General features: G+C 37.5%; 1 protein-coding gene across 2 annotated transcripts in view; it reads left to right on the top strand.

Annotated features, from left to right (window-relative positions):
- Positions 1–18,169, top strand: part of slco1c1 (solute carrier organic anion transporter family, member 1C1) — a 45,716-nt gene extending 27,547 nt beyond the window's left edge. The window contains exons 9-15 of one of the 2 annotated variants that reach the window (XM_007238161.4): positions 604–768; positions 1,908–2,103; positions 2,280–2,445; positions 3,626–3,795; positions 4,769–4,833; positions 5,919–6,036; positions 16,095–18,169. In XM_007238161.4, the coding sequence (XP_007238223.3) occupies positions 604–768; positions 1,908–2,103; positions 2,280–2,445; positions 3,626–3,795; positions 4,769–4,833; positions 5,919–6,036; positions 16,095–16,335 (1,121 nt within the window). In that variant the 3' untranslated portion in view covers positions 16,336–18,169. Of the gene's footprint in view, positions 1–603; positions 769–1,907; positions 2,104–2,279; positions 2,446–3,625; positions 3,796–4,768; positions 4,834–5,890; positions 6,037–16,094 lie in introns of those variants that run through there. The other variant, XM_022671529.2, reaches the window with a different exon arrangement.
- Positions 18,170–22,840: the final 4,671 nt, after the last annotated feature.

Here is a 22,840-nt window from a genome sequence, read left to right as displayed (position 1 = left end):
ATGTTTTCATGTTGATGTGCAGTGCCTGTTTACAACAGTGTAGTGCAGCAATAGTTCAGCCTCAGTGTCTGCTGTCCACAAAACATTTAGCCCCTTTTGGAGTGTCAATGTGCTTCAGGCATGCAGAATATGTTCTTTTAGAAAGCAGCAGCTTCGTTTTTGTCCTGTTATAAACACCTTCTTGTTCAAGGTTTTATGGATTTTAAGATCATAAACACAGATGTTAACCTGTACCAACGATGCCTTAAAATCGTTGTCTGTCACTCAGGGTTGTTTCTTTACTTCATTGATGAGTCTCCATTGTGCTCTTGGGGTCAATTTTATTGGACATCCACTTCTTAGCAGAGTAGACAATGTTTGTGTTAATTTATATTTATCAATACCCTTGACTTATCAGCCCACATTTTATGACAAATTTATGCAGAAAGCCATAAAAATCCAAATACTTGCCATTGTAGTAAGCTTAGGATTAGTACCTGCGAGTATTGATGGGTTTGTGCAAAGTGCATTGTCATCAAGTTTACTGTTCATTATTTATCAAAAGTAAACAGCAGCAATTCATGTAATATGTTTGAGGCTCATAGACCTTCCTGTGTTTTGCAGAGTTTTTGCCAACACTGAGATCTCTCCTGGGGAATCCAGTCTACATTTTATACCTCTGTGTTACTGTCATCCAGTTTAATTCTTTGATAGGAATGGTGACATACAAACCAAAATACATAGAACAACACTATGGACAGTCAGCATCCAAAGCTAACTTCTTAATGGGTAAGTTTATTCTGCAAATCCATTCTTCATTTAATCATTTTGTTGTCACTAGATTTTTTGGTATAGCTAGAGTCAGTATAAAAAGAGTTAAACTAAACAAGTGTACATATGTGTAAAAATGCACACGTTTTGCCAATATTAAATTGCAAAAATCTAATCTGAAATCACTTTTTTACACTATAAAAAATTGTATTTAGCAGTGATTTATCTATACTTCTCTATACTTCTAAAAGAATTGGAACAGTGAGGCCAATCCACATATTTTACTTTAGACTGAAAACCTTTGGGTTTGACATTAAAAGGTAGCATTTTTTTCACTTTTTCTTGTGAGCAAAAGTACTGGAACATGTGACTGTCAGGTGTGTTATGTTGGTCAGGTAAGTCCTGATGTATTGATTCTTTTGGTTTTGTCTGTGTAGACTGTTCATTTATAGTTAGAGGAGTAAACAGTTAGAGGAGGTGTCTATGGATGAAAAATCTGGAATTGTGAATCTGAGAGGAAATGGGAAAAGTAATCATTGCAGAAATACTGATCATAGCCAGTACAACTGTTTGGAATATCCTGAAGAAGAAAGTCATCACTGGTGTACTAACTAGCATATGTTAAACAGGTAGATGGGGATAAATAACAGCAGTTGAACATTGTGAGGACTGTAAAAAATTACCCTGAAACTACTGTTAATGACATTAGCAACAACCTGCAGACAACAGAGGGGAAAGCACAGTGCAAAGACTACAAATGAGTTCATCAGGGGCAAGAAGTGGAAGATTTTAGACTGGCCTAATCAGTCTCTAGACTTAAACTCTTTAGAGCATGCATTTGATGAAAATGCAGTTATTGATGCAGTTATTGCAAGCAAATGATTTGCAACCAAATATTAGGTCTATTTAAATTTTAACTATTTGAATTTATCTGTCCCAATATGTTTGCTCACAAGACAAAATGTGCTATCTTCTGAACTGATCACCTGGAAATAATAGCTGAAATGTTAAACTTGTGTTTTTTTATATTCATATTTTGATGTTAAACACAAATGTTTTTACTTTACAGTGGAATTAAAGGGATTGGCCTCAATGTTCCTATACTTTTGGAGGGGGGTGTAGTTGATTTGATTTTCCTAATACTGGTTTTCTTTCAGGGGTAATCAACATCCCAGCTGTTGCATTGGGAATGTTCTCAGGGGGTGTGCTTATGAAGAAGCTCAAGCTGAGCATCATGGGAGCAGCCAAGTTTGCACTAGGAACATCTCTGTTGGGCTACTTTCTGTCTTTGTTCTTCTTTGCCATGGGTTGTGAGAATGCCAAAGTGGCTGGCATCACTGTGTCATATGAAGGGTATGAAGATCAGTTATTAGTTTTTTGTTTTTATTCTGGGGTGATGGTATCTATGACGCTGTTCTTTTTCTTTATGTGACTCCTGTTAGTCAGAACCAACCTGTGGAAAGATTAACCTGAAATCAGGTTGTAATAATGGACTGTTTGTTCTTTGTTTCTGTTTACACACTCAACAGAACGGAGAGTCTCTCTCATCAGAACAGCACACTCTTTGTGAAGTGTAATGCACACTGTGAGTGCTCAAAAACAGAATGGGACCCAGTGTGTGGTGAGAATGGGCTCACATATGTCTCACCATGCCTGGCTGGGTGCCGGATGTCTCGTGGCTCTGGAGTAGACACAGTAAGAGGGGCCGTGCTGCACGGATTGTGTTGCTTATTTGGGAACAATGGAATTTGTTTATTGTACTAACTCATCAAAGCTCACAAGCAACAATGCGAGGTGGGCTTTCTTAGCTTCGTACTGGTTCTTTCCCACCCGTTGCTGAAGGGTGTGCACAACCTGTTTGCGTTTTGCTCAAATCCGTTTGTTGCCTTCTCTGGCACTTTCTCAGAGGAATTCACTTTTGTGTGCAGCCACCCAATTTTATGTGAGTCATTTACGATCAAAATATTTATTTTTTGTCATATCAGAAAGAAATGACTCTTGGACTCTTGGGAGGAGCTGTATTCAGATATTTTAAGCCATTCTAAAGTTATAAAACAAGATTAATACTATGCGTTGCCATATTTTCAATATATCAACATGCACTGCATGAAAAGCTGCTTTTATGACTGCTGCCAACTTCACTGTGATTGCTGGATGTCATCTTAAATGTTTATTATTATTATTGTTATTATTATTATTATTATTATTATTATTATTATTATTATTATTATTTTTATTATTATTGTATTAATGATTAAAATCTGAGACTCATACATCCATGGCATAAAGGGCATGTACAGAAATACCTGCAAAGGTAAATACTCAAAACAGGGTGTTTATTTATCTAAAGTTGACTGAAATGTCTCCCAGAGAGTACACCCCAGCTTATATTGTCCAGGTTCAAATATTTCTCTTCACTTTGAGCATTTTCTTTTCTGGATATTAGATATTAGATAGTAGATTAAATACATTTAAATAATAAACTAATCAAATTAGTAAATAATATTTTATTATTGCAAGTCTGTAAAAGAACTTCCAGTTGTCTCTTTGTGATAGACCAGTAAATTCAGTCCCCTTTGCACAACACCTTGTTTATCAAATCAATCCATTATGAAAGAAAATCAGGGGAGCTGCTGGTAGACCTGAACTAATGCAAACAGTGTCTGGAGAGAACAGAAAAGTCAGCTTCAACCCTTCTTCATCATACTTGTGATATACGGTTTTATAGAAGCACACTTACTGTAGAGATAAATACATATTAAAATGTAAAGTGTGTGCTTGTACAGTATGCAAAACATGCATTGCATATTGTTTTCACTTCTGTAGTGATAATGCACAGGCTGGCCTACAGTTGTTGTTGTGTATATGTGTTCAGGTGTTTGAGCAGTGTAACTGCGTGGCAGGAGGAAACCTAACAGCATACGTGGGTCACTGCAGACACAGAGAGAGCTGCCAGAGAGTCTTCCCCTACTTCTTAGCTCTGTGTGTCATCACTTCCTTTATTATCTCCCTGGGTGGAACACCAGGATACATGCTACTCATCCGGTGAGTCAAATGTTAATGATGTCTGATGCAATTAATGATAATGCTAAGAATAAATAATAATGATAATAAGTCTACACATGCATAACTCCAAAAATGTTCTGTCCCAAAAGCAATTATTTTTACCATAAACTATAACAGTTTTGTATATTTAATAAAAATTCCATTGCTTTTATTATTACATTATCATGTGGTGGATGTAAAACATGTGCCTTTGATCTATGTACATTATTTGTATACACATATTTCATCTACATTAACTGACTGAGAAGATTTTTGCGTTGACTCAAACAGAACCATTGAAGTGCTTGATCAGTATATTATTAATTTGCAATGAATTGAGTGTATACTTATTTATGTCTGTTAAATTTTTCATTAGGGAGGATGTGTCAGGAACAAAATGGCACTGAGAGATAATAAAGATACAGAATTACATAGCTCACTGCACAAAATGTGGTTTTATGCCACAGCTTTCTTTATACTAGAGTACCACCGCACTTCATATTGTAATGTTTTGTAAGTAAGTGAGTCTTGTATATCCACTTATCCACAGGAACGTTTTGTTGCATCAGTCGTACTAGAAGAACTGGAAAATTGAATATGTGCATATACTAATATCACAATTATTGTCAAATAAAAAAAAATTTATAGACTATTGAAACTCCAAGTCATTACAAATGAAACAGATCTAGTTTACGGTTTTGGACTGTTTTTTTCCCACCAAAATATTGAGAAAGGATAAACCTCTGAAGTTTGCAAGCTTTGCTCTAAAGCCTGGTCAGCTGACACTTCTGGAATGCATAGCCTCAGCTGAACTAAATTGGGTTAACAGCAGAACTGTTCCATTTTTGTTTGTTGTATGATACTTTACTGGGTGTCTATGCAATTACTTTTCTGTTCAGAACCTATTACTTGATGGACTATACTGTAAAATATGTCCTGTAATTATTATATTTCTCTGCATTTTGCATTGCAGATGCATCAGGCCACAGCTGAAGTCTTTAGCTTTAGGATTTCACACCCTGACAACACGCACTCTCGGTATGTACTTAAATGTGATTTCTTTCTTTTGATTGCTATACGGTGGTGTGAAAAAGTGTTTGCCCCTTTCCTGATTTCCTGATTTCCTGCATGTTTGTCACACTTAAATGTTTCGGAACATCAAACCAGTTAGTCAAAGACAACACAGTTAAGCTCAAAAGGCTATTTTTAAATGAATGTTTATTATTAAGGGAGAATACAATTCAAACCCACATGGCCCTGTGTAAAAAAGTGATTGCTCCCTAATAGCTCTTCGGGCCACCCCTAGCAGCAACAACTGCAACCAAGCGTTTGCGATAACTTGCAATGAGTCTTTTACAGCGCTGTGGAGGAATTGTGATCCTCTCGTCTTTGCAGAATTGTTGTAATTCAGCCACATTGGAGGGTTTTCGAGCATGAACAGCTTTTTTAAGGTCATGCCACAGCATCTCCATCGGATTCAGGTCAGGACTTTGACTTGGCCACTCCAAAGTCTTCATTTTGTTTTTCTTTAGCCATTCAGAGGTGGACTTGCTGGTGTGTTTTGGATCATTGTCCTGCTGTAGAACCCAAGTTGGTTTCAGCTCGAGGTCACGAACAGATGGTTGGACATTCTCTTTCAGGATCTTTTGGTAGACAGCAAAATTCATAGTTCCATTTATCACAGCAAGTCTCTCAGGTCCTGACAGGTGTGTCAATAATCAGGCCTGGGTGTGGTTAGAGACAGTGCACTCAGGTGTCAGAAACCAGAGTGACGGTATGTTTTAACAAGAGAGCAATCACTTTTTCAAACAGAGCCATGTAGGTTTGGATTTGTTTCTCCCTTAATAATAAACACCTTAATTTAAAAATAGAATTTCGTGTTTAACTGTGTTGTCTTTGACTAATATTTTAAATGGTTTGATGTTCCGAAACATTTAAGTGTGACAAACATGCAAAAAATCAGGAGATTTTTCACACCACTGTATGTTGCTCAGTGTTATAAAGATAATAGTCTTTACCTGATGCAAGTATTGATTGGTCCTGATTTTTACTTAATGTATGTAGTGTAAATCTGGCTCTGTTTTGGTTAATGCAGCCATGCTTGCAAATCTGCCATTTAACAGCTGGCATCCCAGCTCCGATCTACTTTGGGGCAATCATTGACACTGCCTGTCTAAAATGGGGCCATAAGAAGTGTGGTGGAAAAGGAGCGTGTAGAATCTACAACACAACTGCCTACAGGTAACACTTCCACACAGTGCCACTTTACATAGCAAACAATAAATCTATGAGCAAATTATTCATTAAAGAATCTTAATATTAGAATCACAATAGATTACAATTATCAACATTGTTACCTAACTATCATTATAATTAGATACAATACTGTTCCTCATGAAAAGATTGAATTGATGTGGAGCACCAAAATTGGCTTCTAGCAATGCCCCATAATGCAGTCTTAATAAATGTGAATGAGTGAGTACGTAAGTGAGTTAATGAATAAGTGAATATGAGTGAATGAGTAAGTGAATGATTAAGTGAATAAGTGAGAAAGCAAATAAGTGAGTGAATGAGTAAGAGTAAGTAAATGAATGAGTGAATATATGAGTGAGTGAGTAAATCAGTGAGTAAATTAGTGAATATGTGCCTGAATGAGTAAGTGAATATTTAAGTGAGTGATTAAGTGAATTTGAGGGAATGAGCAATTAAATGTGTAAGCGAATAAATGATTAAGTGAGTGAGTGATTGCATAAGTAAGTGAATATGTAAGTGAATAAATGAGTGAGTGAATGAGTGATTGTGAGTGAATGAGTCAGTGAATGTGTGTGAAGGAGTGTATGAGTAAGTGAGTGTTGAGTGAATGAGTAAGTGAATATGTGAGTGAGTGAATGAGTAAGTGAGTTAGTGAATATGTGTGTGAGTGAATGAGTAAGTGAATATGTGTGAGTGAATGAGTAAGTGAAGATGTGAGTGAGTGAATGAGTAAGTGAATATGTGTGTGAGTGAATGAGTAAGTGAATGTGAGTGAATGAGTAAGTGAAGATGTGAGTGAGTGAGTAAGTAAGTGAATATGTGAGTGAGTGAATGAGTAAGTGAATATGTGAGTGAGTGAATGAGTAAGTGAATATGTGAGTGAGTGAATGAGTAAGTGAATATGTAAGAGAGTGAATGAGTAAGTGAATATGTGAGTGAGTGAATATGTGAGTGAGTGAATGAGTAAGTGAATATGTGAGTAAGTTAATGAGTAAGTGAATATGTGAGTGAGTGAATGAGTAAGTGAATATGTGAGTAAGTTAATGAGTAAGTGAATATGTGAGTGAGTGAGTGAATGACTAAGTGAATGAATGAATGAGTAAATGAGTAAGTGAATATGTGAATGAATGAATGAATGAATGAATTAGTGAGTGAGTGAATGAGTAAATGAATATGTGAGTAAGTTAATGAGTAAGTGAATATGTGAGTGAGTGAATGAGTAAGTGAATATGTGAGTAAGTTAATGATTAAGTGAATATGTGAGTGAGTGAATGAATAAGTGAATATATGAGTAAGTAAATGAGTAAGTGAATATGTGAATGAATGAATTAATTAGTAAGTGAATATGGGAGTGAGTGAATGAGTAAGTGAATGAATTAATTAGTGAGTAAGTGAATATGTGAGTGAGTGAATGAGTAAGTGAATATGTGAGTGAGTGAATGAGTAAGTGAATATGTGAGTGAGTGTATGAGTAAGTGAATATGTGAGTGTGTGAATAAGTGAATATATGAGTAAGTAAATGAGTAAGTGAATATGTGAGTGTGTGAATAAGTGAATATATGAGTAAGTAAATGAGTAAGTGAATATGTGAGTGAGTGAATGAGTAAGTAAATAAATTAATTAGTGAGTAAGTGAATAAGTGAGTGAGTGAGTGAATGAGTAAGTGAATATGTGAATGAGTGAGTAAGTGAATATGTGAGTGAGTGTATGAGTAAGTGAATATGTGAGTGAGTGAATGAGTAAGTGAATATGTGAGTAAGTAAATGAGTAAGTGAATATGTGAGTGAGTGAATGAGTATGTGAATATGTAAGTGAATGAATGAGTGAATGAGTAAGTGAATATGTAAGTGAGTGAGTGAGTGAGTGAATGAATGAGTGAGTAAGTGAATATGTGATTGAGTGAGTGAGTGAATATGTGAGTGAGTAAGTGAGTGAGTGAGTAAGTGAGTGAGTAAGTGAATATGTGAGTGAGTGAGTAAGTGAATATGTGAGTGAGTGAGTGAATATGTGAGTGAATGAGTGAGTAAGTGAATATGTGAGTGAATGAATGAGTGAGTAAGTGAATATGTGAGTGAGTGAGTGAGTGAGTAAGTGAATATGTGAGTGAGTGAGTAAGTGAATATGTGAGTGAGTGAGTAAGTGAAAATGTGAGTGAGTGAGTAAGTGAATATGTGAGTGAATGAGTGAGTAAGTGAATATGTGAATGAATGAATGAATTAGTAAGTGAATATGTGAGTGAGTGAATGAGTAAGTAAATAAATTAATTAGTGAGTAAGTGAATAAGTGAGTGAGTGAGTGAATGAGTAAGTGAATATGTGAGTGAGTGAATGAGTAAGTGAATATGTGAGTGAGTGAATGAGTAAGTGAATATGTAAGTGAATGAATGAGTGAATGAGTAAGTGAATATGTAAGTGAGTGAGTGAGTGAGTGAATGAATGAGTGAGTAAGTGAATATGTGAGTGAGTAATTGAGTGAGTGAGTAAGTGAGTGAGTAAGTGAATATGTGAGTGAGTGAGTGAGTGAGTAAGTGAATATGTGAGTGAGTGAATTTGTGAGTGAATGAGTGAGTAAGTGAATATGTGAGTGAGTGAATGAATGAGTGGGTAAGTGAATATGTGAGTGAGTGAGTGAGTAAGTGAATATGTGAGTGAGTGAGTAAGTGAATATGTGAGTGAGTGAGTAAGTGAATATGTGAGTGAATGAGTGAGTAAGTGAATATGTGAGTGAATGAATGAGTGAGTAAGTGAATATGTGAGTGAGTGAATGAGTAAGTGAATATGTGAGTGAGTAAATGAGTAAGTGAATGAATAAATGAGTAAGTGAATATGTGAGTGAGTGAATAAGTAAGTGAATATGTGAGTGAGTGAGTAAGTGAATATGTGAGTGAGTGAATGAGTAAGTGAAGATGTGAGTGAGTGAATGAGTAAGTGAATATGTGAGTAAGTAAATGAGTAAGTGAATATGTGAGTGAGTGAATGAGTAAGTGAATATGTAAGTGAATGAATGAGTGAATGAGTAAGTGAATATGTGAGTGAGTGAGTGAGTGAATGAATGAGTGAGTAAGTGAATATGTGTGAATATGTGAGTGAGTGAGTGAGTGAATATGTGAGTGAGTGAGTGAGTGAGTGAATGAGTGAGTAAGTGAATATGTGTGAATATGTGAGTGAGTGAGTGAGTGAGTGAATATGTGAGTGAGTAAGTGAGTGGGTAAGTGAATATGTGAGTGAGTGAGTGAATGAATGAGTGAGTAAGTGAAGATGTGAGTGAGTGAGTGAGTAAGTGAACATGTGAGTGAGTGAGTGAGTGAGTAAATGAATATGTGAGTGAGTGAGTGAGTAAGTGAATATGTGAGTGAGTGAGTAAGTGAATATGTGAGTGAGTGAGTGAGTGAGTAAGTGAATATGTGACTGAATGAGTGAGTAAGTGGATATGTGAGTAAGTGCATGAGTAAGTTAATATGTGAGTGAGTGAATGAATAAGTGAATATATGAGTAAGTAAATGAGTAAGTGAATATGTGAATGAAGTAGTAAGTGAATATGTGAGTGAGTGAATGAGTAAGTGAATGAATGAGTGAGTAAGTGAATATGCGAGTGAGTGAATGAGTAAGTGAATATGTAAGTGAATGAATGAGTGAATGAGTAAGTGAATATGTGAGTGAGTGAATGAGTAAGTGAATATGTGAGTAAGTAAATGAGTAAGTGAATATGTGAGTGAGTGAATGAGTAAGTGAATATGTAAGTGAATGAATGAGTGAATGAGTAAGTGAATATGTGAGTGAGTGAATGAGTAAGTGAATATGTGAGTAAGTAAATGAGTAAGTGAATATGTGAGTGAGTGAATGAGTAAGTGAATATGTAAGTGAATGAATGAGTGAATGAGTAAGTGAATATGTGAGTGAGTGAATGAGTAAGTGAATATGTGAGTAAGTAAATGAGTAAGTGAATATGTGAGTGAGTGAATGAGTAAGTGAATATGTAAGTGAATGAATGAGTGAATGAGTAAGTGAATATGTGAGTGAGTGAGTGAATGAATGAGTGAGTAAGTGAATATGTGTGTGAGTGAGGGAGTGAGTAAGTGAATATATGAGTGAGTGAATGAGTAAGTGAATATGTAAGTGAATGAATGAGTGAATGAGTAAGTGAATATGTGAGTGAGTGAGTGAATGAATGAGTGAGTAAGTGAATATGTGTGTGAGTGAGGGAGTGAGTAAGTGAATATATGAGTGAGTGAATATGTGAGTGAGTAAGTGAGTGAGTAAGTGTGATTGAGTGAATGAGTAAGTGAATGAATGAGTGAGTAAGTGAATATGTGAGTGAGTGAATGAGTAACTGAATATGTGAGTAAGTAAATGAGTAAGTGAATATGTGAGTGAGTGAATGAGTAAGTGAATATGTGAGTGAATGAGTAAGTGAATGAATAAATGAGTAAGTGAATATGTGAGTGAGTGAATGAGTGAATGAATGAGTGAGTAAGTGAATATGTGTGTGAGTGAGGGAGTGAGTAAGTGAATATGTGAGTGAGTGAGTGAATATGTGAGTGAGTAAGTGAGTGAGTAAGTGAATATGTGAGTGAGTGAGTGAGTGAATGAGTGAGTGAGTAAGTGAATATGTGAGTGAGTGAGTGAGTGAGTAAGTGAATATGTGAGTGAGTGAGTAAGTGAATATGTGAGTGAATGAATGAGTGAGTAAGTGAATATGTGAGTGAGTGAGTGAGTAAATGAATATGTGAGTGAGTGAGTAAGTGAATATGTTAGTGAGTGAGTGAGTGAGTAAGTGAATATGTGAGTGAATGAGTGAGTAAGTGAATATGTGAGTGAGTGAATGAATGAGTGAGTAAGTGAATATGTGAGTGAGTGAATGAGTAAGTGAATATGTGAGTAAGTAAATGAGTAAGTGAATATGTGAGTGAGTGAATGAGTAAGTGAATATGTGAGTGAGTGAATGAGTAAGTGAATGAATAAATGAGTAAGTGAATATGTGAGTGAGTGAATAAGTAAGTGAATATGTTAGTGAATGAATGGGTAAGTGAATATGTGAGTTAGTGAATGAGTAAGTGAATATGTGAGTGAGTGAGTGAGTGAATGAGTAAGTGAATATGTGAGTGAGTGAATGAGTAAGTGAATATGTGAGTGAGTGAATGAGTAAGTGAATATGTGAGTAAGTAAATGAGTAAGTGAATATGTGAGTGAGTGAATGAGTAAGTGAATATGTAAGTGAATGAATGAGTGAATGAGTAAGTGAATATGTGAGTGAATGAGTAAGTGAATATGTGAGTGAGTGAGTGAGTGAATGAATGAGTGAGTAAGTGAATATGTGTGTGAATGAATGAGTGAATGAGTAAGTGAATATGTGAGTGAGTGAATGAGTAAGTGAATGAATAAATGAGTAAGTGAATATGTGAGTGAGTGAATAAGTAAGTGAATATGTGAGTGAGTGAATGGGTAAGTGAATATGTGAGTGAGTGAATGAGTAAGTGAATATGTGAGTGAGTGAGTGAATGAGTAAGTGAATATGTGAGTGAGTGAATGAGTAAGTGAATATGTGAGTAAGTAAATGAGTAAGTGAATATGTGAGTGAGTGAATGAGTAAGTGAATATGTAAGTGAATGAATGAGTGAATGAGTAAGTGAATATGTGAGTGAGTGAGTGAGTGAGTGAATGAATGAGTGAGTAAGTGAATATGTGTGTGAATGAATGAGTGAATGAGTAAGTGAATATGTGAGTGAGTGAGTGAGTGAGTGAATGAATGAGTGAGTAAGTGAATATGTGTGTGAGTGAGGGAGTGAGTAAGTGAATATGTGAGTGAGTGAGTGAATGAGTGAGTGAGTAAGTGAATATATGAGTGAGTGAGTGAGTGAGTGAGTGAGTAAGTGAATATGTGAGTGCGTGAGTGAGTAAGTGAATGAGTGAGTAAGTGAATATGTGAGTGAATGAATGAGTGAGTAAGTGAATATGTGAGTGAATGAATGAGTGAGTAAGTGAATATGTGAGTGAATGAGTGAGTAAGTGAATATGTGGGTGAATGAATGAGTGAGTAAGTGAATATGTGAGTGAATGAGTGAGTAAGTGAATATGTGAGTGAATGAATGAGTGAGTAAGTGAATATGTGAGTGAATGAGTGAGTAAGTGAATATGTGAGTGAGTGAGTGAGTGAATGAATGAGTGAGTGAGTAAGTGAATATGTGAGTGAGTGAATGAATGAGTGAGTAAGTGAATATGTGAGTGAATGAGTGAGTAAGTGAATATGTGGGTGAATGAATGAGTGAGTAAGTGAATATGTGAGTGAATGAGTGAGTAAGTGAATATGTGAGTGAATGAATGAGTGAGTAAGTGAATATGTGAGTGAATGAGTGAGTAAGTGAATATGTGAGTGAGTGAGTGAGTGAGTGAATGAATGAGTGAGTGAGTAAGTGAATATGTGAGTGAGTGAATGAATGAGTGAGTAAGTGAATAATGTTGTTGGCATCTGTCTGAAAGACAATGGAATTTGCGTCTTGGTTTTGGTCAGGGTAGCTGCAGAACCCACAGTTGCTTAACAGCCATTCTTCAAGCGGGTCTTATGTGACCAAGCCAGTCTCTGGGAGAGGAGAGCAGACATGCTAGGTATTTTCACTTTTGCCAGCACAGCCTTGTTTGGTCAACCTGGCTGGTCCCATAGCTGATACCCAGGATCTTCCTCAGACAGTGCAGAAGAAAGTCAGCGTTCTTGACTAGAGCATAAAGTCCACGCTTCACTGCCATAGAGCAAATTGTTCAAAACGCAGGCCTTTTTGAACTCTTTTATCTTGGTGTTTGTAGTCAGCATGAAATTGCTCCAGACTCTTTTAGTCAGATGGGCCAACACTGCTGCAAGAGGTAGCTGGAGATAGTGGATCCAAGGAAGGTGTAATTCTTCACCACTCAAGAGCATGTTCACCAATGCATATGCGGGGGGTAAAGCTAACATTTTGTCCCAAAATGATGGTTTTCTTAGTAGTAATAGAAGGACCAAACTCCTGAGTGCTAGACGGTGGATGAGACACTAAAGCACAATCTCAGTGTGTGCAGTCAGAGCAATCAGGTTCTGAAGATGATCCATCATATTATACAGTACCTCTCGTGTCTTCATGGATGGACTTAATCATCTTCAGGAGTTTTGGGGGGCATCCAATCCTGCACAGAGGATGAAAAGGCCACTCCTACTGACCAGGTCAAAAGCCTTCGTTAGGTCTATAAAGGCAATGTAAAGTGGTTGTCTCTGGTCATGGCACTTCTTCTGTAGCTATCTTAAATGAAAAAAAAACATGTCAACAGTTGACCTTCCTGCTCTGAAGCCGCACTGCACCTTCAGGTAGACACCTCCTGCAAGGATATGAAGCCTGTTTGGGATATGCAGGAGAAAATCTTGCCAACAGTGCTGAAAAGGGAGATTCCCTGGTAGTTATTGCAGTCACTGGGGTCACCTTTATTTTTTTTAGAGTGTAATGATGCCTGTGTCACACATTTCTTCAACTCCTTCCTCCCAGCATTGCAGCAGAAGGTCATGAGGGGGGTGGTCTAGGAGTGAGGTATTTTTCCCTGCCTTGATGACCTTCCATAGTTCTATATGGAATTCCATAGTTTTCTGGTGCCTTACTGCTGCCTAGAGAGTCAATGGCTTCGCAAACTCCATACAAGGCCTTTAAGGACTGTCCAATCAGCAGTGTGCCTTGCTCAGCTCCTCCAAGGAGGGTGTGAGCATCAAGATCTAACATGACTGGCAGGGGTAAATGTGCTCAAATGCTGAGTTGGTGACAACATTCTCAAAAGAGTACAGCTGTTGGTAGTGCTCCGTACATCTCTCCATCTTTCTACAACAGGCTGTTATAATGATGCCATATTAGTGGTGCAATCTTCATGATGCTTGGGCCAAATGCTTTCTTTATGCCCTCGTATATTGCCTGTACATTACCACAGTAGGCCGAGAGTTGGATGTTCTGGCATAGGCAGCGCCAGTAGTCATTGGCACTTTTTCGAGCAATCTACTGGGCATCATTTCTGGCTTTCTTGAGTGCAGCGATTGCCACCTCTGAAGGGCACCTCTTGTATGCTAGCAGTGCTGCAATTGCTAGCTCGAGCACTATGATCCCTGCTTCAAATTCGTCTGGATTCTTCCTCTTACACTTGCTGAAAGTGTCCATGGTGCAGTTGTAGAAGGTGTCACGAATGTGTTCCCACCTTTCATCCACACTGCTGATTGGACAGTCCTTAAAGGCCTCTTGTATGGAGTTTGCGAAGCACTCCTGAAGGTCTGGACAGTAACCGTTGCTGTGTTGATGCCAGGTTGACCTTTCAGCATGGCGTTATGAGTCAGTCTAGGTTGAAGGCACAGTTTTGTCCCAACAAGCTGTGGGTTATGCAAATGTGGCACAGTGAGCTTGTTCGGGTGATAGCAATATGTAACTGGTGCCAGTGATTTGACCTGGTATGGACACCCTATGGCTGGGTTTTGTCTGAAAGAAGTTGGCAAAAACAAAGTTCCATAAGTCTCTGCCTATTTTCATTTAGTTAGCAGATCTCAAAATGGCCGATGCAGACAGGCCAGGTGTCATGGTTGGCTCCATTTTGGGAATTGAAATCCCCAAGCAAGTATAGGTACTCTCTTCCAGTCTCACAAGCTGTAGAGATGTAGGGAGAGGAGTCTAGCTGATCGTTAGGAGGGTGTTTCAACTGCAGACAACAGGGTAATCCCCAATGCAAATGTGTAGTCCCCTGAGACTGCTGCTGGATGAGAGCCCAGTATTCTGCTGGCGACAATATCAATGTTGAGCATGTTCAACTCAAGGTCAATTATGGCTGTTCGTCTTGAATCTTCCTCTTGTTTCAGGTTGTCTGAGAGGATAAGGCACAGGTGCAGTATTTACAGTCTGCTTTTCAGTACTGTTCCTAAGCTTTAAGCACCCCTGAAACACAGTGTGACAGGTCAACACCCTACTGGCCAGCGGCTGCCTGGCTTAAGGCAGGTGATAGCTGACCGGTCGGACACAAAGCTTCCTCCCAACGTCGGAGACAACCAGTATCATCCGAGCTCACGCCAATACACTCTAGACTTATAACTCGTATCTGTTGCCTCCTGTGTTGAACCTGTTGCTGCAAAAACACCTTTCATTCACACTGCTGAGTTTGCAAAGTGCTCCTGAAGGTCTGGTTAGTAACCATCGCTGTGTTGATGCGAGGTCACCCTTTCAGCTTGGACTTATGAATCTGTCTACGGGAAAGTGCAATTTCATCTGAACGAGTGAGTTGTAGTTCTTACAATTTGGAGCTGTGGTAGCTTCTGGGTTATGCAAATGCAGCACAGTGAGCTTCTTCTGGTGATATCGATATCTAACTCGTGTCAGTGATTTGACCTTGGATGGCGCCAGGACCCTCTAGGGCTGGGTTTTGTCTAAAAGAAGCAGGTGATAGCTGACCAATTGGACACATAGCTTCCTCCCAACGTCAACCCAGATCATCTAAGCTCACGCCAATATGGTCTAGACTTATAATTCGTAACTGCTGCCTCCCGTGTTGTATGTGTCGCTGCAAAAGCAACACTGGAGTGACCTCTTCATGACGCTAAAAGACTGGGCAATATGTATGGAGATTTTGGGATGCTCATTTGTCAAGATGCCCCTCTCAGCTTCACTGATAAAGTCCGAAGGAAAGCATAGCAATATTTTTGGCACCAGGTTGGCTGCAGGATCTGAGTTTAACCCTTACACTTGGATGTTGGGTCAGCTGATTGGCTAATCTCATTTGACCTTTAGCCTCTGGCATCCACATAGTTGTGCAGTGTAAACACCACCCCGCGGAGTACTTGGTAAATGTATGAGTGAGTGAATGAGTGAATAAGTGAGTGAAGGTGTAAGTAAAAACATGAGTGAATGAGTGATTGAGTGAATATGTGAGTGAGTGAATGGTTGAGTAAATGAGTGAATGAATGGGTGAGTGACTGAGTGAGTAAATTAAGGATTATCTATTCAAATCTTCATGGGCTGTATGTAATGTTGGTAATGTGAGTTGTGAGACGGTTATACTCTCTCTTAGGATAGCATATCTGGGCTTAACACTGGGCCTGAGGACAGCCTCCTTCTTCCTGTGCGCTCTGGGTCTGGTGGTCTTACAGCGGCACATCAAAAGGCAGGAGAACGGCACACTTTCTAACGGCAACACTGGACACACTGTTGCAGAACTGCAAGCACTTAGAAAAGAGGAAACCCATAACTCACACTCAGACCAGTCCCCACGGACCTCAGACTATGACCCTGAGCGGGAGACGCGCCTGTGACACTCACAGATCTAAGCGGTCATGCAGGGAACCATCAGGCTGAATTTATGTTGGGTTTTTTTGTTGTTGTTTTTTCCTAGAGTATAAAACTATTTCTATCAGATTATATAAAAGATCAGAAATTTGTTGTTTTGACATTGAAAATAACTATTGAATGTAAATAATGTTTTATGAAAAACAAACAAACAAAAAATGTAGCAAAATACTTTTGGTGGGTGGAGGGAGGTGATGGATTTTATAAGCAAGTGTATTTTTTTTATTTGATTGTGGTTAATTGCAGATATCATTACTTTTTAATGCAAAGTGAGACTCTTGTTTTATGTCTGTATTTTCTTAAACACTAAATCTACTGTACTGCCATATGAGTGCAGTATTTGGATGGTGGATTAAATACCTGTAACTGAGCCTGCTATTAAGGCATGTTTGATTCATTTAACACTATCGGTGGTTAATAATGTCTATGTGTGGAGAACATATGGCCAAAGTGCGTTTACTGTTTTATTTAGAGAGAAAAAAACAGGTTAAGATTCTGGGCCAGAATAATTACTTTTGATGAAGAATACTTACTACAAGTAATGGTCTATGGAGAATGTCCATTAAGGACAGAATATAAATATTTCCTGAGTGCTTGAGTATGAAAAGATACTTGCACTTTTGTGAAATGGTCTCACCTGGAGTAATTCATATCTGCACATTAAGTTGTGTATTTGTAATTCAGGCTTAAGCTAGGCCTTTAATAGTGTCACAGCTATCATATCCATATCCAATATTTACACACTGAATGTTAATTGTAGCTTAAATCATAGACACTATGAAAGATACACATTCTTCTTATTGAAAAGTATAAATACAAATGTTTGTAGAAACCCCTTCTATCAAATGCATTTAGCTAGTTTTGGTTGCACCTACTGCTGACATAGATGTGCATATGCACACACACAGTTAGTATAGTCCTTGTAGAGAGATACTGCCTATAGAATGAGACTCTGTGTAGCAGATAAACATGAACCTACTGCCACCATACCTAATTGCAGGTGTGGGCTAGAGGGGTATAAAGCCTGCAGCATTGTAAACAAATCCTCACAACAGTGTTCAAGAATATAGTTAAAATTTAAACAGTTACTCCAACAAAAGCAGGATAACAGTTTTTAATACTTTACACTGCCACAAGTTTAGTTTTACACTCCTTTCAGTCTGGATGCCACTAAAAGCTGTTTAAAGCTGTAGCTGTGTTGAGTGGGCTATTATTACAGACTTTATTGGTAACTAGCTTGGCCTTCAACCTGTACTACTACTACTTTTCTTGAAATTTTAACACAAAGTCCTTGTCCACAGTCAACAGTCCAGCAGCAAATAAAGGTGGACATTCTAAAATCCTGGTAAGGCATCTCCAAAAAGGAAAATAAGAGATATTTTTTAATAGTTTAGTTTTTCCAACTACTTTCAGGCCTGTACAAGTCAAACAAATCTTCTAAACCAGCAGCAAGTAAGAAAGGTCTACAAAATATATTTTTAAAATATTTAATATTGGATATCTTCATGAAAACTGTAAGAAAATGGAAGCCATGTGATTTCAACTAGGCCACCAACATCAATAGATGTTTAGGTTAAATGTTGGCCATTAATATTATGTTCTGTGCCTGCAGGCATTACTTCTATTTCGTTGCAGACAGAACTAATATCTTAAGATATTTCATGTTTTATCTGGTCCTAATTTAATCTTATTATTTAATATGCATTCACTCCTCAATTCCAGATCTCCAACACTAATTATGACATTAATTAGCTTGTTTATGGTCATCTTTAAGAAAAGACATTCTAATTTCAAAGCTTTATTAAACACTTTTATTTAAAAAAAAAAAACATTGGTTACACCTCTTTGATCGCAAAGGACCTTTTGGAAGGTTTTACTGTGCATCAACACCTGCACACATATGACCGTCATGGGAGTGTGAGCCAAATTAACCCATTCCTGCATACTTATCACAAAACCCAGTGCCAGATGTTCACTAATGAGCATATAAGCGAGTCTGGTCTATTTTATAAAAGTTTCAGTGGACTACTACGTTTAAAATAGAACTTTTGTATGTTAAAAGCTAAAAGAACACCTCTTGTTGCAGCAGGCTTTGTTGCAGAAGGGTTGGTGCCAGCAGGGTTGGTGGCACAGAGAACATTTCAGTGGTAGGAGGAATGGATTAAATGAAATTTCAGAACAATCCTGAAAGCAAATATCTGCAATAAAAAACTGAAGATGACTTCAACAACAGGACTTTAAACCCAAACACACCTTAAAATCCACAGTGGACTACCTCAGTAGGTGCAAACAGCCATCCCTGACAATATGAGGATAGAACTCAAAAGAGCAGTACATACACATTTTGAAATCAGGTCATTATGTGTGTGGATATACAGTCCTGGTAAATGTTTGGACAAACCTTAAACTCATTATTTTAAAATGTTATACAAATTAAATAAAATGAATCCTAAAATCATATAAACTATAAGGTAAAACATGCAGGGGTTGGACAATGAGACTGAAACACCTGTCATTTTAGTGTGGGAGATTCATGGCTTAATTAGACCGGTCAATCTTCATTAATTGCACATTGCACCAGTAAGAGCAGAGTCTGAACGTTCAATTATCAGGGTAAGAGCACAATTTTGCTCAAAATATTGCAATACACACAACATTATGGGTGACATACCAGAGTTCAAAAGAGGACAAATTGTTGGTGCACGTCTTGCTGGTGCATCTGTGACCAAGACAACAAGTCTTTGTGATGCATCAAGAGCCACGGTATCCAGGGTAATGTCGGCATACCTCCAAGAAGGACCAACCACATCCAACAGGAATAACTGTGGAAGCAAGAGGAAGCTGTCTGAAAGGGATGTTCGGGTGCTAACCTGGATTGTATCCAAAAAACATAAAACCAGGGCTGCCCAAATCACAGCAGAGTTCAATGTGCACCTCAACTCTCCTGTTTCCACCAGAACAATACATTATTTTGGTCTAAAACCTGGTGTTTCAGTTTCATTGTTCAACCCCTGTATATTATGATTAAGTAAACAGCTAATCAGAAACTGCAAGTTAACAGCACCCCAGAATGACAAGGTGTGTCCAAACTTTTGACTGGTGCTCTTTATGTACAAATCTGTGTGAGAAAGGCAGCACAAAAGCAAACTCTTATCATCTGCCATATATGCTGAAGGCCTGGTGTTATGCTGTGGGGTGCAATATAGTGTAATGCCAGATCACCTACATTATGTTATTGAGGTCCTGCAAGAGGTGGCCACTGTTCCAGCAGGACAATGCTCGTCCGGATACTGCTGCCATCCCAAAAGCTTGCCTTAAAGACACAGATGAAATGCTATCTCCGATTAAAAATGTGTGGGATGCAATTTGATGCAATGTTAACTTTTCACCCAACCCCAAAATCTGCAGTGGGTCATTATCAAAATACTGTGCCTTTGACCATTATAACTTTTCATCATATTTATAAGACTCAGATTGCAAGATATTGTCCCAGGTTAATCACTTTTTATTCTGCCTTAGCAAGCCAACATTTTGTGTCCACCCTATAAATGAATTACATTCCATTTCATGGCTCCTCAAAACCTTTCAGAATTACTCATTTTGTTGTAAAAATTGTCATTTTTTTCTAATATTTCTGCATCAGACATTCATTTTACCCCAACTAATTTGGAGGTATGATAAATCAACTATAATGATTTGTTAACCTGTAAAGTAATACTGGTTTACTTTAATCATGCAGATGGATCAAATGTGACAGAGTAAAAGAAAAATGATAAATAAGTCAGATATTACATTATTGATGCACAAACTACACATTTTCATTATATCTTGTACAAAATAGCTTCAAATATACAGTATTGGTATTAATGATATACTAATTGGAATGATCAATATTTGTGGGATGAGTGAGTTGGAGAGTTGGGCATGTTAGGGTGGTGATCCTCCAAGTTGCTGACCTCATTAATGCTCTTGTTAATGAATGCAATCATATCATCAAAGCAAAGCAAAAAAATGTAGCAACTCCAACAAAATTAAACTAGAATATTAGTCATAATATTACACAAGGTTTAAGGATTTAATATGCTGCCCACCATGTCAAGTATTAAGGCTATCCTTTTGTAATGAACTTTCATTAAAACATCTGGCTGAATGAATGCACATACATCAACTGTTCTATATTTTAGATAAACAATATCCTGTATCCTTACAGAGTAAACAAGTGCCTTGACATGACCCCACAGAAATTCAAATCCAAAGGGTCTAAATCAGGGGATGCGGGGGCCACTTGCTTGGCCCTTTTTGACCAATCCACATGAAGAAGTGCATTCGTAATAATTAATATTCCATCCTATTTAAAACAATGAAAGACATCTCCATCTCATAGGCCTTCCTGTTTGAAAAAAAAATATGTTAAATCCAAGATGATGTCATTCAATATAGCTACCATGCTCCTAACATGTTTCTCCTTTAGCCAAAGCGGGTCACACCCTGTGCCAAACTGTTTTTATGGGTGTTCTTTACTTTTAAAACAAGTGTATATAGCAGCTGTCCAGTGAAAAACACGTATCTCCATTTTTGTTGATGCTTATTTTACTACATAATTTAAACACACAAGCTGTCCCTTACACTGTGTGAAATTTCTTAATGCATGGACCAATAGAAATTCTTCAAAATAATGTTTTTTTTTTTTAACACAGACTTCCTCTGCAAGTTAAGAAGGTTTATGTCTCTCGTGTAAAGCTGTTGATTTGTAGATACTTGTTTTTCATATGACAGCAATGACATACACTATGTGTCCAAATGTTTGTGGACACATCTTCTAATGTGCATTCAGCTACTTGTACCCATTGCTCACACAGACCTGTAATTGTCAATAGAAGATGATTCTCGGGAGAAGATATAAAAATACCGGCACTGTGCCTAATGCCAGGCACATGCTAGAGGGATATAGAGCCCCCAGCATTGAGCTGAAAAGCAGTGGGACTGTGTTCTATAAAATGATTTGATCCAATCCAATACTTACGAAATGAGGCGGGGTGATGATCCAACATGCTGACCTCACTAATGCTTTTGTTGCTGAATGAAGTCCTCAAGACGGTGCTCCACCAAATACAGGATCAAGAGACATCTCCTTTGCTTGTAATGAATGTATAATTGTCACCATTTAAACTGTGGTTTTGGGTTTTTAAAATCTTCACTATTGTATTTTTTCCCTGATACATGGTTATGATACAAAGAAAGTGGGGATTGTAACACATGATCTAATTAAGAAAAAGAAGAATCACTGTTGTAAAACATGTAACATGAATGTGTGCTCTGTTTGTGTTCATGCAGCGTAAATTTTTCAAAAGTGGATAGTAAAATGGTCAACATTAATTTATTGACAGGTTCTTGATTGTTAATGCATATACAAGCAGATATATTTGGTTACATTTGGAAAATGACTCATTCTGCGATTCATTCATTTATTTTGAAAGTTTACCAGCAGCAAAAAAAAAAATACAAATAAAATTTCTAAAGCAAATAAACAAGTAGCATTTATAATTGCTATGTATAGTTGCAGTGGGTTGTTTTTTATCATAATTAGAAAGTAAATAATCGGCTGTGAGTGAGAATTTCAGTTGCTGTTCAGTCATAAAAGGCTTTAAAAAAAATAAAATATTTGCAAAAAAATATTCTGGTCTGGGAAAGCCTTAATATCAAATTATTCTAGGAAATAGCTTAATGACTCATGAAAGTGAAAAGAGAGGTAAACAGAGAATTGCAGTCAGGCATATTGTTCCAGACAACCAAAGAGTATTTTTCTTGTCAGAGTGGTAGTGGTTTCTCACCTGATCAAATACAGTGTTACCTAGAACTGTGGGAACCTTTTTCAAGATGAACAAATAAGAAGAGCGAGAAAACAGGGATTTGAAACTGTTCCTCTAAATCGATTCTCACCAGGACCTTGGACTCTCCACTTCAGCACAGTCTTTCAATAGAGTTTATGATTCAAATCTGCCACCAATTTGATGACATTCTTTGCTGGTATATTTCATACAATGTATATACAAAATACTTAATAAAACAGTTCTATATTACACATTACAGCGGGTACTAGTTTTATTTATAAATAAAACCGTATTATAAGGCGTACTATCAATGAATGTCTATTTTTTGGTCTATTTTCATACATAAGGTGCGCCGGATTATAAGGCGCATTTTAAGAGACACTATAAGGTACAGCTGTTTAGCAGGTCTCGCCACTGGGCGGTGATGGTGGGTAGGATGGTAGCTAACTAAGTTAAGAAAAGCTAAGCTAAGTAAACAAAAATGTATTAAAAAAAACTTTTAAAGTCGAAAGAGCGCTTCCGTTTATTTACAGTAACCTTAGATTCCTGAATTTCTCCAGCACTAAGGCTGGAGCATTAGCATTAACAGCTACACTGGATACACTGAGGAACCCTGAGAGTTCTGGTAAGGCAAGACAAT

Source organism: Astyanax mexicanus, chromosome 2, assembly GCF_023375975.1.
Source record: "Astyanax mexicanus isolate ESR-SI-001 chromosome 2, AstMex3_surface, whole genome shotgun sequence".
NCBI lineage: Eukaryota > Metazoa > Chordata > Actinopteri > Characiformes > Acestrorhamphidae > Astyanax > Astyanax mexicanus.
Note: the sequence above shows the minus strand (reverse complement) of the source record. Positions and strands in the feature narration are given on the sequence as shown.